Raw genomic sequence first — 17,131 nt, 5'->3', positions numbered from 1 at the left:
CTGGGGGCCACTCCCGCGCCCGCTGCACCCCCTCCCTAGCTGGCCCGGCCGCCACCCTCCTAGACCCCGTGGCCTCCTGAGCTCGGGAGCGGCCCAGGCCCGGCTTCGAAGCGCAGCTGCTTCCCGGGTCCGTCCTGCGGCCCTTGGTCTCAGCCATTCACTCTTGGCCCGCAGTGGCCTGGCCTTCTAGCGCGAGGGCTGACAGGAGACAGCCCAGCTGGGCCAGCCGGGCGGGTGGTGGGAGGTGATCGGCTTCCAGTTAGTTTTCTAGGAAGGAAGGAGGGCTGGGTGGGGCGCAAGTGAGGCCTCCCCTTGTTTTCCTACCCCTCCCCTTGCAGAGTAATCTCAGAGCTTCCTGGCAGCCCCTTCTTGGAGGAGAGCCAGGGTGGACAGTGGGGTTGCAGCTAGGCCTGGGTGGGGTGCGGGGGCTTGATCCGGCAGCTATTCATGCCAGGAAAAACGCCACAGTTGGATTGGTGCAGCCAGACCTAGACAGTGCTTAAGGCAGCTCACCTTTCCCTTTCATGCTCTAGAAAGGCTTAGATAACCAAGTGGTACCTGCTTGTTCGTTACACCTGTTTGCTACCTCCAGCAAGAACAATTGCCCCTTTGCTTCCTTCCTCCTTTCCTGGAAGATGCTGAGAATGGCAACTCTTAGCTTGACTTTTAATGGTTTTGTTTGGCACAACTCTCAGAAGTCAGCATGGTCTGAATGCATCTTCTATCCTCTCTCCTCTTGGGAGAAAACTTAAAAACTTTTAAAATGTAATAAGCAGATGAGCTGGGAATCTAGAAGTAGGTTGCCTCTGACTAAAAGTTCCTTCCTTTCTCTCGCATTATGTTATGCTGCCACAAAGTGGTGAGTTAGAGATTTGCCTGGGCTGAGTGGGCGTTCCATTGATTATCCAGGAAGTTATAGACCTGGAACAAGGGAATGGATTGTCTCCAGAGAAGAGATAAGGAGAAATACTTGTTTTTAGCATGCTACATCCTACATTTTATGGAGGTAGACCAGTGCAATTCCTTAATTTTCCTGCAGACCATGACAGAGACATTCAGAAGATTTAAGACATTTTTGTGATGCTCTGGGACATGATCAGAGTGAGGAAGTTCTGCATGGACATCGAGGCTGGGTGGTTCTGTGAACCTATCATCTAACACCATCACCCATGGGTTCAAGTCCCTGCAGGGCCATCTGTCCTGTTAGGTAGAGAGAAAATAGGCATATGGCCAGAGTGAAAGGTCTGGGCATAGATGCAGAGAGATGTGGGCCACTGTGTCTCAGGAGAGGGTTTTTGATGTGGCCTTTGGTTCCACAGAGTTGTCCTAATATGACTGCCAGAGGCCTTTTGCAATAGAGCTCTCAGATGGCTAGGTATGGTCTCTTTGGATCAACAGGCTGGACCTCTGGTCGGTGTCCTGGATTTGTTCTCAAGGTGACAAGTAGAAGAGTGGTTGGCAGACCTCAGGGAGACATTGGCATTATGGACAGATCACTCCTGTTTCACCTGTGAGACACTTGTCTGAGGAGAGTTGGCTGGAAGCTAGAGGGGACTCAGTGGATGTCCTGGACAGGGATAGAGAACTAAGGTAGGAATGACTGGAGATAGTTGCTGTCTACTTTGCCTGGAGATGCTGAGCTTCCAGCAGACTTTGGTGGCATGTGGGAGAGCAGGTCTCCCAGCCCTGAGCATCTCCTTTCCTTTGGTCTGTGTCCATGTGCCAGGTGCAGCCAACACAGGGAGAGGATCCAGGGAAGGCTGCTTGTTCCTGTCTCCAGCTCACAATCTCTCTCTTCCCTACAGAACCGATCTCTGGGAAGGCAGAGCCTCCCTGGCATTGTTGGGACCCTGCCTTGAAGAGCCCCCTGTCCTGTAGACACAACCTTGTAGTCTGTCTTCTTGGTTAATGACTGGGGCTGCTCATCCTCTTCTGTGCCTTATCTGAGGTCCTTGTCCATCCCTGAGATCGGGCATCTTCTCTCTCTGGGTTGGGTCACTATAAGCGGGAAACTGAAGCCATTACTCTCCAAGCCTTGTTTCATCTTCCCAAGCATGTCGGAAACCTGGCAGCAGCCGCCACAGACACAGCCACAGCAGCCGCAGCCACCACAGCCTCAGCACCATGCAGAACCACCACCGGCCCTGGCGGAGCACACGCTGCCCCCAGGCACGGCTGAGAACCCCCTAGGCTGTGCTGTCTATGGTATCCTCTTGCAGCCAGATCCAGGCCTGCAGCCCCCACAGCACGCGCCCCTCCAGGCAGCTAGCGAGCAGGCCCCCAAGTGCGGGGTGTGTGGTCATGACCTGGCACACCTGTCCAGCCCACACGAGCACCAGTGCCTGGCGGGCCATGACCGCTCGTTCCAATGCACCCAGTGTCTCAAGATCTTCCACCAGGCCACGGACCTACTGGAGCACCAGTGTGTGCAGGCTGAGCAGAAGCCTTTTGTCTGTGGTGTCTGCAAGATGGGCTTCTCTCTGCTCACCTCCCTGGCACAGCACCACAGTGCCCATACTGGCCTTGTGAAGTGCTCCATCTGCGAGAAGACCTATAAGCCAGTGGAGGCCACTGAGCCAGCCACCACTGCGGGCCCTTCACTTCCCCCTGCACCCCCACCTCCTGCTGTGGCCCCTACGGAGCAGCCTGAAAAACCCTACAGCTGCCCCATCTGCCAGAAGCCCTTCAAGCACCTGTCAGAGCTCTCTCGCCATGAGCGGATCCACACTGGTGAGAAGCCTTACAAATGCACGCTGTGTGACAAAAGCTTCAGCCAGTCGTCCCACTTGGTGCACCACAAGCGCACACACAGCTCAGAGCGGCCCTACAAGTGCGCTGTGTGCGAGAAGACCTTTAAGCACCGCTCTCACCTGGTGCGCCACATGTATGCTCACTCAGGTGAACACCATCTGTTCCGCTGCAACGTGTGTGAGTTGCACTTCAAAGAGTCATCGGAACTGCTGCAGCACCCGTGCACCCCGAGTAGCGAGCGGCCCTTCCGCTGCGGAGAGTGCCAGAAGGCCTTCAAGCGGCCCTCGGACCTTCGGCAGCATGAGCGCACGCACAGCGCTGAGCGGCCCTTCAAGTGTGACCTGTGCCCCATGGGCTTCAAGCAGCAGTATGCGCTTATGCGGCATCGGCGCACGCACAAGACTGAAGAACCCTTCAAGTGCGGCCTGTGCGAGAAGGGGTTTGGCCAGCCTAGCCACCTTCTCTACCACCAACACGTGCACACCCTCGAGACTCTCTTCAAGTGCCCTGTGTGCCAGAAGGGCTTTGACCAGTCGGCTGAGCTGCTGCGGCACAAGTGTTTGCCAGGCTCAGCCGAGAGGCCCTTCAAATGCCCTGTATGCAACAAGGCCTACAAGCGGGCTTCAGCCCTGCAGAAACACCAGTTAGCACACTGCTCGGCAGCTGAGAAGCCTCTGCGCTGCACACTGTGTGATCGCCGCTTCTTTTCCTCCTCAGAGTTTGTGCAGCACCGCTGTGACCCTGCACGTGAGAAGCCCCTTAAGTGCCCGGACTGCGAGAAGCGTTTCAAGTATGCTTCAGACTTGCAGCGCCACCGTCGGGTACACACTGGTGAGAAGCCCTACAAGTGCCCCAACTGCGACAAGGCCTTCAAGCAGCGTGAGCACCTCAACAAGCACCAGGGTGTGCACGCCCGAGAGCAGCAGTTCAAGTGTGTGTGGTGTGGCGAGCGTTTCCTGGACGTGGCCTTGCTGCAGGAGCACAGTGCCCAGCACAGTGCTGCAGCTGCAGCTGCTGAGGGTGCCTACCAGGTGGCCGCCTGCCTGCCCTGAGGCCCTTCAGCCCAGTGGGTCCAGTCCAGCCTCGCCTCCTTATGGCTTCCTTATAGCTGCATCACATCAAGACCCCCACCCAGCTTGGTGTTCTGAGTCCCTGGGAGGGTGCTGGGCAGGTGGAAGGTGTGTAGTGCCAGGCACTCCTGGCTCATCATTGGGGAGAGCCAGATATTGATTCCATAAACTTTTCCCACCACAGGAATCCTTCCAGAGAGCTGCCAGCCTCCCTCATCTCTGGAATCCCACTGGCAGTCAAGTGGCTCCAACCTTCCCAAATCTTCCAGCCTAGTTAGAAATCAGTTGGGGGTGGGGGGAGGGTTATAGTAGGGCCTAGACCCCAGAGGTAGGTGGCGCGGGGCATCCCTGTCAAGTTGCTGTTGAGGGAGGAAGGCCAGTTTTGTGATGTAGTCCTGGGGATGAGGAGGGCAGACAGGGAGCCAAAGGTGATGTGTCCCCCAGGTTTCTGATAGTCTAGATGTTCAGGACAGGACTCTTCAGGCAGGGTCTGCCTGGGGACCAGTGAGCCTAGCCAGGAGCTGGGAAGCAGACATTCCTGTGACACCTTCAAGGGGGACAGAGCTAGCCAGGGGGAAGGAGGACAAGCAGACTGTTTATGCTGAGGGCTTATCCCATAGCTTTGGGTGTGGCTCTGAGCTGTCAGAGGGGGCTGCAAGTGTGAAAGAAGGGGACTGGAGTCCTCCAGGTATCAGAGGAAATAGGCCAAGCCCATGATGTCCCCAGCAGATGCACAAGTGTCCTCCCCACAAATTGTGTGAACCAAAGTGTCTGTGGTCCCAGACCTGCCTCAGGGCCCAGACCAGGCTTGGGTGCCAGGGTGGAAAATGGCCTCTGGCCCTACGGTGCCCAGTCAGCCCATGGGAATACCACCCCTTCATCAGTCTGCTTGCTGCCCTGGACCCTAGGGATCTTATGCTCTGGATAACATCCAGCTACTTCCAAGCCCGGAGTTCTCCTTTGGGGCTTCCTAGAGCTCACTAGGTCTCTTAAGGCAGAAGATGTCCAGGGCACAGGGAATAAGGGGAGTAAGTGGGTTAAGGAATCCAGTAGGTAGTGTGCCTGTCAGGTGGATAGAATCAACTGAGATCGCGGTGGCTTGGGCCACCTTTTATTATCAAAATTATCATTTTTGAACCCAGCTCTGCCGCTGCCCTCTTCTGGCTCCACCTGTTCCTGGTCTTAAAGAAGACTGATCGGTACACACGCCAAGGGCTGGAGGGGCAGGAAGACACCACCTCTCCTCTCACCTTATGGAATCTGCACAGCCATGTCCACCTTGTCTAATTGACGAGGTTCCCTTCTGTGCTTCAGCAAGGGGCTGGCCTTTCCCCTTGGTGCTGGCTCTTGGTCACAATGCCTCAAAAGACTGGAACCCAGGTCCTGACAGTCCCAACTGCTAAATTTTCCCTTTCATTTTGCTTTCTAAAAGCAGTTTGTTATACTATTCATAACATTGTAGTTTAATTTTACATCATTTTGGATCTTATATATAAATGTGAGAATTTGAATTTTTGAAAAGAATGACTCCATTCTAGGTAGCCACTTTTGATGTTACTATATAGTGAGCCAATGTATGCTTTAGAAGTAAAGACATTGACTGTCACAGACCAAAGCTCTGTTTGTTCTGTTCGTGCTTCCACAGGGGGATGATGGGACACAGGCAGGTTGGGATCTGGGACTAAAGGCTGGATTTGAATCCAAAGTTTTGGACTCTGGCTGTGTGGCATTGGCAATTTGCTTGATCTCCTTGGGACTCAGTTGGCTCATCTGTTTGGATATAGGTTAACCCTTGTCTTGCTGTGCAGTTGTGAGATCATATGGTGTTATGAGGCCCTGGTGGGAAAACTAAAAAGTGCTGGCAATATCAACTGCGGGACACATGGGCCCTCAAGAATGGACCTGCCTGTCCTTGACCTTGGGGCATTGCCACATCACTTGAGGAGGGAGTTGGGCTCTGAGGGACCAGTGAGTCAGGGTGGGCCAGAGGGCTGGGACTGGTAATGGTAAGCAAGAAAATTTGCTCATCCCCTCTGTGGAGCAGTGGCCAACCCAGCTGGCCTTGCCCTGCCCAGAGGCTGGCCTGGTCTTGCTTTACCACTGCCCATCCTGTCCCACAGTGACCCCTCTGCTTTCTACCTCAGTGCCTCCATACTGGTTTCCTCTATGCCCATCTCTTCCTTTCCTCCATGGGCCCAATTGCATCTCAGTCTCTTTCTAACCATATCCCGCCCCCACTCTCTCAGTTGGCGATGGAACCCAGGGCTTTGCCCATGCTAGGCAGGTGCTTGACTACTGAGCTACAACCCAGCCCTCTTCCCATTTTTCAAAGGCCAGGGTGGGGCTGGAGAGAGGGAGAAACAGTACCCAGGTCTGGGCATCTGAGAGCCAGTGGAAGGTAGCCAGCAGGAGGACCTAGCCCTGGGTGGGTAGGGTGAGGGTGGAAAGTTAAAAGGGCAAGGAGCTATATGCACTGTAGAGAACCCCAAAACTGGGTACAGAAGGCTTACTAAAAAGCCAGGGAATGCTCCTTCTGTGTGACCCAGGGAAGAATTTGCACTTGAAAAGCCATGTGATTGTTTCTGCAGGCCTCTACCTCAGGAGGAGATGGCCAGGTCCCTTTGTCTTATTCCAGGCTCAAGTCCTGACTTACTTCCTAGTCACATGACCTTAGGCAAAACCCATCCACCTAGTAGGCAGGGTGGACCTACGTAATCCCTTTGTGAAGAAATTTCAGAGGTCCAGGACTTGTCCAAAGTTGTACATGGTGATGCAAGCAGCCTGGATTATAGGGGCTGGTCACATGAATCTAGGATGTACACATGGGTGGAAGACACAGTGGGGCCAGGAGAGTCCTGTGCCCTGAACCACGCAGGCCTCCAGCTTTGACCACTGGTGCCCGAGACTCTGGCTCCAACCTAACCTTTGCTGGGCAGGAAGCTGGTGACAGTGGCCAGGACCAGTCGTCGTTCTGACCCAGGGAGCAGGAAAGCTTTCCCCAGCAGGGCAGAGGGTGGCCAGCCCCTCCGGCCCACTGTCAGCTGCTTAAGATATCAAAACTCCAGTGCACCATCAGCTCCCTTTAGGTCTAAGCCTCCTGGGCACTGTCAAGGAGGACCATCTCTCCATCTTCTGGCCTGCATCCTGGCCCCCAAGACCCCTTTTCTCCTTCCTCCTTTGGAGCAGGCTTCTTCCTAGACCATGGACTGCTCAGGCCATAGAAACCCAATGCCTCCTAGCCAAACTCTCCCAGGACAAGCTCCACAGCCCATCTGAAAGCAAGTGGTTTCTTTGTTCTTTGAAGGTCACACCTTTAGGAAGAGCCTTGGCCGCTATTGATTTTCTAAAATCTACAAACATTCCTGCTGAATAGTCTGAAAAGGAAATGGGGGGGGTGTGGGGTCTGTCTTCACTGTGTGTATGTCTGCATTCCTGCCTTTGTTCATCCACTAGCATTACCGAGCACCTGCTGTTTGCCAGGCCCTCAGCCCATGCCACATGACACAAAGAACTGCAGATGAGAGTTTTGGGGTTTTCATGAATCAGAGGTAGGATCAAAATAGGTCAAAACTGTTGATATTTAGTAGGAAATTTTATGTGCAAAAGTCCTTCCTGACTCTCCTTCCATTCCACCTTCAGCTTGGACATTCACTCCATTCCTGAACCTGCCCCAGTGCCAGCCCCAGGCCCTGGGTTATGTGTATTTTGCATGTTGCTTTGTAATAAACACCACTATGATTTTTGTAGTAGCATTCATTTATTGTAGGTATGTGTGTTGGTTCTGAGGGACCTCAGGCCCAATTCCTGAGCCTCAGCTAAGAGGAGCCTGGAAGCAAGCCCACCATGGTCCAGAGGGTATGAGCCCCTGAATAGCTGCTGTTCTTGTCCTCACGGTCTTGGGGAAGAATAGGGGAGAAAGGAAGACCTGACAGAGTCCTGACTGGAAGAAAGGGTGGGTGGGGTTGGGTAACAAGGGGTGAGGGAATGACCTGGTAGGAGGATGACTGTGAACAGAGTTTTAGAGACAGACAAGAGCCTGGGGCACTAGGATAGCCAGGAGGCTGGTGGTAAGGTTTGTTTTAGGGTAACAGGATGTTTCACTGGGGTCTGCCTGGAAGGCTTGAAAGCAAGATAGATCACAGTGGCTAGGCTGTCCCTAAGGTTGTCTAGTGAAGATTTCTGACATGACTTCTTTATGATAAGCTAAGAATCCTTAGAGGCTAAGGCCTTGGGACCTTGGCTACTGCCAGCAACTCTGAGGACTTTCTCCCTCTACCCAATTTCTATCTTTCAAGACAGAAGCCTGGGCCTTACTGTGTTGCCCAGGGTGGTCTTGAATCCCTAGGCTCCAGTCATCTCAGGATTCCAGGCCCATGCTGCTGCTCTTGGTTTTAAAAATTTTTGGGGGTGGTGTTTTTCAGACAGGGGTCTCACTATGTTCAGATTAGCCTTGAACTATGTAGGTCAAGCAGGCCTTCAACTCAGGTCAATCCTCCTGTCTCAGCTTCCCAAGTTCTGGGATTACAGGCATATACCACTATACCCAGCTGCTCATGGCTTCTGAGAGTTTCCTGATGGGACATCCTGTCCTCCTCCTGAGCCTTACCCAGATGCCTCAGGAAGCCCCTCCCTTCCCATGTCCTTCCTGTTCTTGGCTTGCCTCTCATAGCAGGAAAGCAGAATACGATGGCCACAGGTCCAGGGGTTAGACAGTCTTCAATCCCCAGCGCTGCCAGTCACCAGCTGTGTGATCTTGTGCCAATCATGTAACCTCCCAGCTACATTTTATCAGCTGACAAATGGCTTTAAATTACCCATCCTGTGGGGCTTGCAACTGCTTAATGCCTTGTCTTCCGTTTAAGAACAGACAGTACTGTGCACACAAAATCAGCCTTGTGTATGCCTTCCTAATCTGTTTCCATTATTCTTAGGCGTGCCTTTTTATATTTACGAAACCAGGATTAAAAGTAATCAGTGGCTGTGAACCTGCAGTGAAACTGCTGGCATGGGTTACTATCCATGGTGTCCTGGGATGGCGGAGCATGGTTTTGGGTTTGAATTGGCTGTACTTGCCTGTCTCTCCCATTGGACTGGAAGCACCTCAGAGGCAGGGATGGCATCTTGCATGTCACCCCAGCATCCAGGGACAGGGCTCAAATGTTTGCTTGGGTCACATTCCAGGATGGACTTTCTCATTCAGGTATAAACCCACATTCTGCTGCTTCATAGGAATAAGAGGACATAGGCTGAACCAGCAACCCACCCCAGAGCCTGCCTCCAGGAAGCCACTCAGAGCACACTGGTATGGCAGGGCTTCAGAAAGAGGCCCCAGCAAATTCCTTTCTAACCCCTCCTTGAGAATCTGAGGTAGGGGAGGGGCTTGGATGGGGTGTGCAGGCAAAGCACAGGAGCACAGAAAATCCACCTGGATGTGCCCTTGACCTTAATGCTGGCTGGGCCTGGGTTTTGACTCTGACCCTCTGCCAAGGCCCATAGTTTTCCAGGAGTTGGCAGGTGACAGACAAGGTAAAACTCTCATCCTTCTCTCTCTCTTCTCCCCCCCACCCACACCCCGCCTCCCTGAGAAAGCGTTATGTTTATTTCTAGTCAGGAAGTGGGTGGTTCTACTATATGTCCTTTTGTCCCACTGGGGGATCTGAGGGACATGGTCCTGCAGTCAGGGTGTTGGCTGGCCTTCTTTTCGCAGATTAATGCCAAGGGGTCAGGTAATTGCTACGGCTGTGGAGAGAAAAAGGGGTTAAGTGAGGCCCTCAAACTATCCTGTAGAAAAATTAGGCTTTCTCTAGGCCAGTGGTGAACCTGCGCACATGTGCCACAGCAGACTGTTGGTTATCACTGAATGCTCTAAAACGTTCATCATCACTGCTCTGGCTTCCCTTCAAACCCACCTTCCTATCTGCGGGCTCTGAAAACTAGTTTCCATCCAGCTTCTGTGTAGTTCAAAAGCCTTATACCTTCCTATTTCCTTACGTATTTTCCACTGTTCTACTTGACTTTCATATTCTCCCCTCCTGGCTCCAGTTTGCCTCATCCTTATCTCGTACTGATCCCCTACTTTGAACTGCTTCGCCTATTTTTCAGTCATTAGTGAAGATACTCTGTTAGGCATCCATGGTGATAAAAAACAGAGTGAAGGGAAAAGCAATTTACAGTCAGTAGTGAGAGTATAGTGATTCAGAAGCTATAAGCTACAGGTGGTGACCAAATGGAGGGAGTGTGAGCTGGGGGTGGCAGAGGGTCAGGGGAGACTTCAAGGAGGATGAGATGTCTGAGCTGAACTTTAAAGAGTGGGAAGGAGTTGCGAGGCAGAGGAGAAAGTATTACAGGCAGCTAAGTTAGTTAAAATATTATTGGCAGTCAGATAGGGCTGGGCCCTGGAGAGAGTCAATTCAGAAGATAAGAACATATTACAGCTGTGGCTGGAGGCACATTCTTTAAAGGTCAGGCTTTAAGACAAGGAGAGATGAGGTACTTAATATTTCTCCCACAAATGAACAGCAATGATTGATATGCTAAATGGGCATGCATCACCTTGGATGGGGGACCAAAACCTCCCTAGCCCATTCCTTCTCAGAAAATTCTTGTTAGTTCCATGTACCCTGGCTTGCTACATGACTTGCTTCCCTATTTGTTCCCCATTAATCAATATTACTTAAGTGACTGTATTTGTAAGTATATGGATAGTCAACTTATTAGTTGTCCCACCTTATACCTGCCTCATCTTGTGGCTTTGCTCTATGAAACTCCCTTGAGAAATTGGGTCCTTAGGCAACCATTATCTGGCCCCCCTTATGTCACTCTTAGAAGCTGTCTTTGTCTCAATAAATATCTCCTGCTGTTAATCTCCACTGTTCCTAGAATTCATCTTTCAATTTTAGAGAATGTGAACTTGGCATATTGGACATCTTGCAGATTGGGAGTTATATTATTTGGAGGTCCAAATAGCATCCCTATATCGTATGCCCTATATCATTTGGAGGTCCCACTGAGATAATTGGACAGAGGTAAGAGTTTGCTTTTGTTCCATAGATCCCGGGTTGTGACTTGCTTAGGTAATCAAAATTGTCTTGAATTTTTATGCCTTATGTATTGAATTTTTGTCAGTTGTGTATGCCTTGGTTTTTATGCCTTGTCTTTTTAAAAAATGATGGTAAATTTAAGTTGAGAACATAGAAAGATATGCCCCATCAAAGAAAGTGACATTTTACATTTTATTCCTGTTTTGTTTGCAAATTTTTATTTTTAATTAATTAATTTATTTATTTATTGGTACCAGCTATTTAACTTGGGTCCTTGTGCTTGTGAGGCAGGCGGTGGAACCACTGAGCTAAATCTCTGGCCTATTCCTGTTTTGTTATTGTTCTTTTTTTTTTTTTTTTTTTTTTTTTTTTTTTTTTTTAAATTTTTGAGACAGGGTCTCACTATGTAGTTGAGACTGTCCTGGAACTCACTATGTAGCCCAGGCTGGTCTCAAACTCACAGCGATCCTCCTGCCTCAGCCTCCAGAGTGCTGGGATTACAGGTGTGCACCACCACGCCTGGCTTTATTGGTGCTCTTGATCTGTTGACTGTTATGGCTTATTATCTCAGACAACAGTGTTAGGGAAAAAGTGTTTGAGCACCCCCTAATGGACCTTGATATAAAATTCTGTAAAATGGGTTTTTAAAAAAATGAAATCTAGTTAATATATATGCTTATTAATAAATCACTGGACCCCTTCCACTAGTTAGTAAGGCAATACTATCTTCCAGTTAAGAAGACAGCCCTTCTTAAGACTTGGGGAACAGGTTTCACTGAGACATTCTGGCCCAGTCCTCTACACTCTAGAGAAAATGGTGAGCCTATTCTGCCTCAGTTCCCTTTATGGTCTGATCTTCTGCTAATCAGGAGGCAGTCTTAGCTTTTACAATTCCCCATTCTTGCCTTTCCAGGCTGAGAATGATGACTTATGAGCAAGTTGTCTCAATAATTCACCATGAGCATGAGAAGAGAAGACTTCCTTTTGCTGATTTCCTTTCTTATCTTTCCCTGTCATTTTATATTTTCCCTTTTAAAGGCATGTAAGACTAGAAAAAAAGGAATCCTAAAGTATTCCAACCTTTCCCTCCTACCCGAAAAATGAAACCAAAAAACAACTAAGAACCTTTACGTTGAGCTCATAGAAAATGAGTGTTTGCTAACATGGAAGACAGGGAAGTCATCTTTGTTGAGGAACACATACCCGTCCAGGAGAAAACACATAAAAGTGACGATGTCCCCACTTAATGTTTTGGGCAACAGTGTTTCTCAGGAGACTGAAACTGAGACCCCATGGAAAGAATCAACTTCTGGGTGAGACTAGAAGGAGCTATTTCCTAAGCATGATATTTAAGGGACCAAAACACATTTAGTTTAAGGAAGAACCCCCAATCTCCTAGCTCTGTCTCTTTCCTCCTAGATCTGGTTCTCATCATTTATGTGTGTAGGAGAGGAAAATACTTTGGCTACAAATAAGTTGTAGACTAAATGTTGACTAGAAAGGCAGCTAGATTCCTTTTTGGAGACAAATCTTTGGTTTCATGAATGAGTGAAAGCTGAGATGACAACTGAGGGGTGATGGCCAGGGAACTCTGGCAGGTAACCAAAGTTTCCTCAGTGGAAACTGGGTGCTGACAGCCTAACTGGGGAACCAACAGAAAAATCTCTATTTATCTCTCATCCCTACCTAGATTCCTCAGTGAGATGAGAAGTAACTCTCTAAGCTATCTTCTGATATCCTCTGCCCCAGAGTGACCACAGATGACACTGTTAACGCCTCTGATTAAGTCTCCATTAAGAGTTGAGAACAGGTTTTGATTTTTCTCTCTGCTAGTAAGTTGAACCCCCCTACCCAAGTTTTTCCAGTTTGCTGAGTTAACCTTAAAACTTGATTAGTTTGGGCCAGGGATGTAGCTCAGTGGTGCAGTGCCTGCCTGGCAAGTGCAAGGGCCTGGGTTTGATTCTCAGTACCAAAAAGGAAAAGTGAAAAAAAAAAAACCAAAAAACTTGATTAGCTATAGTTAGACTACCTCTCCCTCCAGGAAGTCAGGCTGAGGCAGCTTGGAAAAACTGTTTGCTGCCAGGTGTGGTGGCGCATGTCTGTAATCCCACAACTCGGGAGGCTGAGGCAGGAGGATCACTGAGTTCGAGACCAGCCTGGGCTACACAGTGAGTTCCAGGTCAGTCTCAACTACATAGTGAGACCCTGTCTCAAAAAACAAACAAACAAACAAACAAACAAACAAAACTATTTGCCTTTCATGGAGGAGAATAGCAATCAGCTAGCAACTTACACTTATACTTTGTATATGCTCATTAAGAGTAATAAAGGGCTTTTAGTCAGCCTTTCTCTTCTTCCAGGGATGTGTAAAAAACTGATAAATGTACCTTTACTAACATGTGAATTGTGGATGCTAGGTGATGAGTATAAGTTTAACTTGTGAACTTCAGAGACATTAAAATTTTTAGATTAGATTTTGAATAGAGCATAGCCTTGTCTTACTGCTAAAGAAGATTGCTTAGGTGATTGGGTAGATAACACAAATGCCTTAGAGGCTTTGTCACTCTAGGGCTCAGGGCAAGATTTCTCTGAGTCATTTTGCCTGACTTTATCTCTCTCTGGAGATGATCTCTTTTACAGGATAAGAATTGCTCCAACTATTTCCTACTTGCTCTTTGATATTTTTCCACTTTCTTTCAAAGAATTAGAAGACAGTGGTTTTCATCTTTTGATTGTTGGTTTGCTATCATTGTTTCCTTCTTTAAACATGATTTCTACAGTTGGAATCAATAGTAGCTTGTGCTCTTAGAAACATCTGCTAGTATTAGGAGTAAGAATTTCTGGAGAAGACAGGGTCATGAGCTGGTAAACTGTGGTTAGTTCAACCTGGCTTATCTTTGGGTTTCTCTCTAGAGGGTGGCCACCTGCTGTGGAGTAGAGCCACCTTGGGGATGCCTTGAGGATATAGGAATCAAGAAAAAGTTAAAAGAGATTCCATTTTTTCCCTCTTTCATTTATAGGAAACTCAATATCAAAATCTCTTATGCCCTTTGTTGTGGCAGAGCAGAGCAGCTCAGTGCTATAGCTAAGTGTTACAGCTCAGTGTCATAGCTAAGTGCCACAGCTCAGAGGCACAGCTAACTGTTACAACTCAGTGTTGCAGCCAAGAGCTACAGCTCTGAGGCATAGCTTAGCTTTACAGCTCAGTATTGTGGCTCTGGAACACAGCTCTGAGACACAGCTGAGCTATACAGCTCAATGTGGCAGCTCTTGAACACACCTCTGAGATGGGGCAGCTCTGGGTCACAGCTCTTGTAATTTGAAGACTCAAGAATCCAATGCTCATTTGGATAATAATAAAACCTTTATTATGCCAGTGAGCCCCTGTGGGCTCAGAGGAGTCTGAGCACTCTACCAGAAATGAGAGCCTCATTATATAGGGATCTAGAAGCAGGAGGGGTAGAGTTACAGAACATTCCTGAAACACATGCCAAGTGAGCATGCTCACTGAAGCAGGTGGGTGGAGTTACAGAACATTCCTGGGATGGGTGGAGTTTAACAGAACCTTCTTGTGAGGGGGCAGAGCTTAACAGAACATTCCTGAAAGGTCACACAGTTCAGTCAGAAACCATTTTGATACATTGGGCAAGAGCTCAGCACAAACCCACATCTCCAAAACAAAACATTCTGTGGAAAAAAAAAAAAAATAGAGGCAAGGCAAGGGCCTGTCTTACTGTATAGCACTTCTCTATCACTTTAAAATGTACCAAAGTTAAAAGAGGAAAAAGGTCTGAATAGGTGACAAAAGATGTAGAGGTGACTGAGCTGAAGCTAAATGAAGGGAGGGGCACAGAATTGCTAGGATTCTCAAGACAAAATGGGATGCAGCGGAAAGTATTAATTAGGTTGCTATTTCATAACTAGGATCATACTGTAAGAAAGAGGGAAAATGGTAAAAATTTCCTTATGTTCAGACTTTTTTTACATTAAGAATTAATCCTTACCTGTGTGCAAAATATAAATGTAAGTCACAGGAAAACCAGACACCTTTGGCCCTTAAGGCATCCACTGTCACTGAGCCTGAGGCTACTCTTTGCCCTTCAGAACCTGAGGATGAGGTTTCAAAGGCAATTTTAATGAAAGTCTTGCCCACTATTACTGAGTCTGAGGCTTCCCCTACTTGCCCTTCGGGTGCTTGTAGGCCAGCTGTAATTAAAGCCTCTACAGGGCTATATCCATCCTTAGCTAATTTTATTCAAGCCCCTCAAGGACAGTATCCATTACAGGTAGTAAATGGCAAATGTGGGACTACCTGTGTTCATGTATCCTTTTCTCAGTGACCTAAAACAGATCAAATAGGTTCTGAAAGTTTTCAGACAACCCTAATAGGTACACTGAGGTCTTTAGAGGACTTACTCAAACCTATGAACTAGACTGGAAAGATGTAATGTTGTGCTTAAATCAAACATTGCCTTCTAATGAGAGACATGGGTACGGGTCTTAATCTGTGTTTCTTAAGTGTATTATAGATACCTGGAGATACATATTTTCAGAGTGGGTATAAGTAGAGCATAGCCAGAACTGCTATGGAGGGAAGTAACCCTTAGGTGACTAGCTAGAGAACCTAAAATATTCCAAAAGACCTCTTTGTCCTAAAGCCAAAATTTCTTCTGGACTATTACTTGTCTCTGTCCTTGGAGGTAATAAATCTCTTTTGATTCAGGGTCATGTATTAAAAAGTAAGCCCTAAACAATATAGTTAGAGCACTTTTATTCTCTATCTCCTCCTCTCTCCTCTCTTCTCTCTCTCTCTCTCTCTCTCTCTCTCTCTCTCTCTGTCTCTCTTAAAAAACCTCAGCCATTCAGGTTCTTTGATTATTTTTGCTTGGCAATGCAGATGGAGTCAACCATAGCTTTTGTCTCTAAAGGCGGATTAGAGATCCTTTCTGGGAAAGCTGTTGATCTGACTTGTCTTTCTGCACCTGAGATGGTTAAGATTTAGTTCTTGTGCCACACTTAGAGTCACTCTTCTGCCCCTTCTCCACTTCCCTGCCCTTGGGAAAAAATGCTGTTTGCAACAGTGGTTGGTCCAGGGTAATTCTCTCCTCTGTGGCTGCTGGATCTCAGGACCAAGTTTCCAGAATGGTGAGTTTCCCCTCCCTAGGTCCCTTCCACAGACAAGCTAACATTCACATCACTGGGTCATATTAAAAAAAAAAAAAGGTCTGGATTTGATCCTAAAACTCTCAAAATATAAATGTAAACTTTTAGTCCATGTTTATCTGCCTTTCAGTCCTTAGGCAGAAAGAGTAACTCCTCTTACTTCCCTCTACCCTCAAGAATGATGATGCCTGGGCCAGGGATTTAGCTTAGAGGCACTGTGCCTGCCTTGAAAGTGCAAGGTCCTGAGTTTGATCCCTGGTTAAAAAAAAATGATGATGATGACTCGTTTTTATAGCACAGAGCAGACTGGCTGATTTTTATAATACCAATAAGTTCAATGATAGAACAAAACATTCCTAGGGAACTTTATGAGTTTAATAATAGTTTTAAACAAAAATAGGTATTAAAGAACAGGCATAGCCCCAGTGTCCAGAGGACTGCCTCTCATGATTTCCCTCCAGAACATCTTTGCCAGGCTGGTCCCTATTCTCAGAGACGTGCTAACTGAGGCTCTGAAAAAGGAAGGCCTATAGCTAAGTATGGTTCAAGGGTCACAGGAAAAATGGGGAAAAAATCCAAAACTGCCACAGGTAGACATCTGCAGCAGGGCAGATTGAAGCCTTGTCAGGCCTTCTTCCCCCTACTGTTTAGAATACTTAGCTCCAAAGAGTGTCATTTAGTCTCTTTCTACATCCAGTCCTGGCCTACACACCCACCCCTAGAAATAGTTAAAATTACCTTTTAACAATCTGCTCCTCTAGGGGGGAACAGTTACATGTGGCTGTTACTATTCAACAACTGTGGCTATTAAAGCAACAGTAAGAAGCCTGTATAACCAGATATTCCAATCAGATAAACCATCAGCCTAGGGTCCATCTTAAAAACTGTCTTTGCTTTCACAGGTATAAAAGCTTTTTATTACAAAAGACCTCTGTTAACTGATCTATAAAAGTTCTAACCAATCTTATTTATAGTTACAAACCTAAAAACTGTAAAAAGGTTATTATAATTTGACTTGGCCACCTGAGTGCACTTTGGTTTTTAAACAAATTATCTTATGTGTGTTTGTCTATCTATCCACAGCTTTTTTTTTTTTTTTTTTTTTTG

At 47.8% G+C, this 17,131-nt stretch overlaps 2 protein-coding genes across 4 annotated transcripts in view; one reads left to right on the top strand and one right to left on the bottom strand.

The window, feature by feature from the left end:
* Positions 1-1,598: 1,598 nt before the first annotated feature.
* Positions 1,599-7,456, top strand: Znf319 (zinc finger protein 319). Of its 2 annotated transcripts, XM_010617211.3 has the most exons (2): positions 1,599-3,582; positions 4,964-7,456. In XM_010617211.3, exons 1-2 carry the CDS (start codon positions 2,055-2,057, stop codon positions 5,005-5,007), a joined length of 1,572 nt encoding a protein of 523 aa, XP_010615513.1. In that variant the 5' UTR covers positions 1,599-2,054; the 3' UTR covers positions 5,008-7,456. The 2 variants fall into 2 exon arrangements, with proteins under 2 accessions (XP_010615513.1, XP_010615511.1); XM_010617209.3 differs by having other exon boundaries at positions 1,599-7,456.
* Positions 7,457-8,253: 797 nt separating this feature from the next.
* Tepp (testis, prostate and placenta expressed) overlaps positions 8,254-17,131 on the bottom strand; it is an 18,835-nt gene continuing 9,957 nt past the window's right edge. For both annotated transcript variants that reach the window (XM_010617214.3, XM_010617213.3), the window contains one exon: positions 8,254-9,560. In XM_010617214.3, the coding sequence (XP_010615516.1) occupies positions 9,555-9,560 (6 nt within the window). In that variant the 3' untranslated portion in view covers positions 8,254-9,554. The remainder of the gene's footprint in view (positions 9,561-17,131) is intronic.

The sequence above is a fragment of the Fukomys damarensis genome, unplaced genomic scaffold, assembly GCF_012274545.1.
Source record: "Fukomys damarensis isolate Sample0158 unplaced genomic scaffold, DMR_v1.0_HiC HiC_scaffold_32, whole genome shotgun sequence".
NCBI lineage: Eukaryota > Metazoa > Chordata > Mammalia > Rodentia > Bathyergidae > Fukomys > Fukomys damarensis.
Note: the sequence above shows the minus strand (reverse complement) of the source record. Positions and strands in the feature narration are given on the sequence as shown.

What these genes read in the sequence shown, in the direction of transcription:
- Znf319 (XM_010617209.3), top strand. Translation starts at nt 2,055, where the DNA reads ATGTCGGAAACCTGGCAGCAGCCGCCACAGACACAGCCACAGCAGCCG.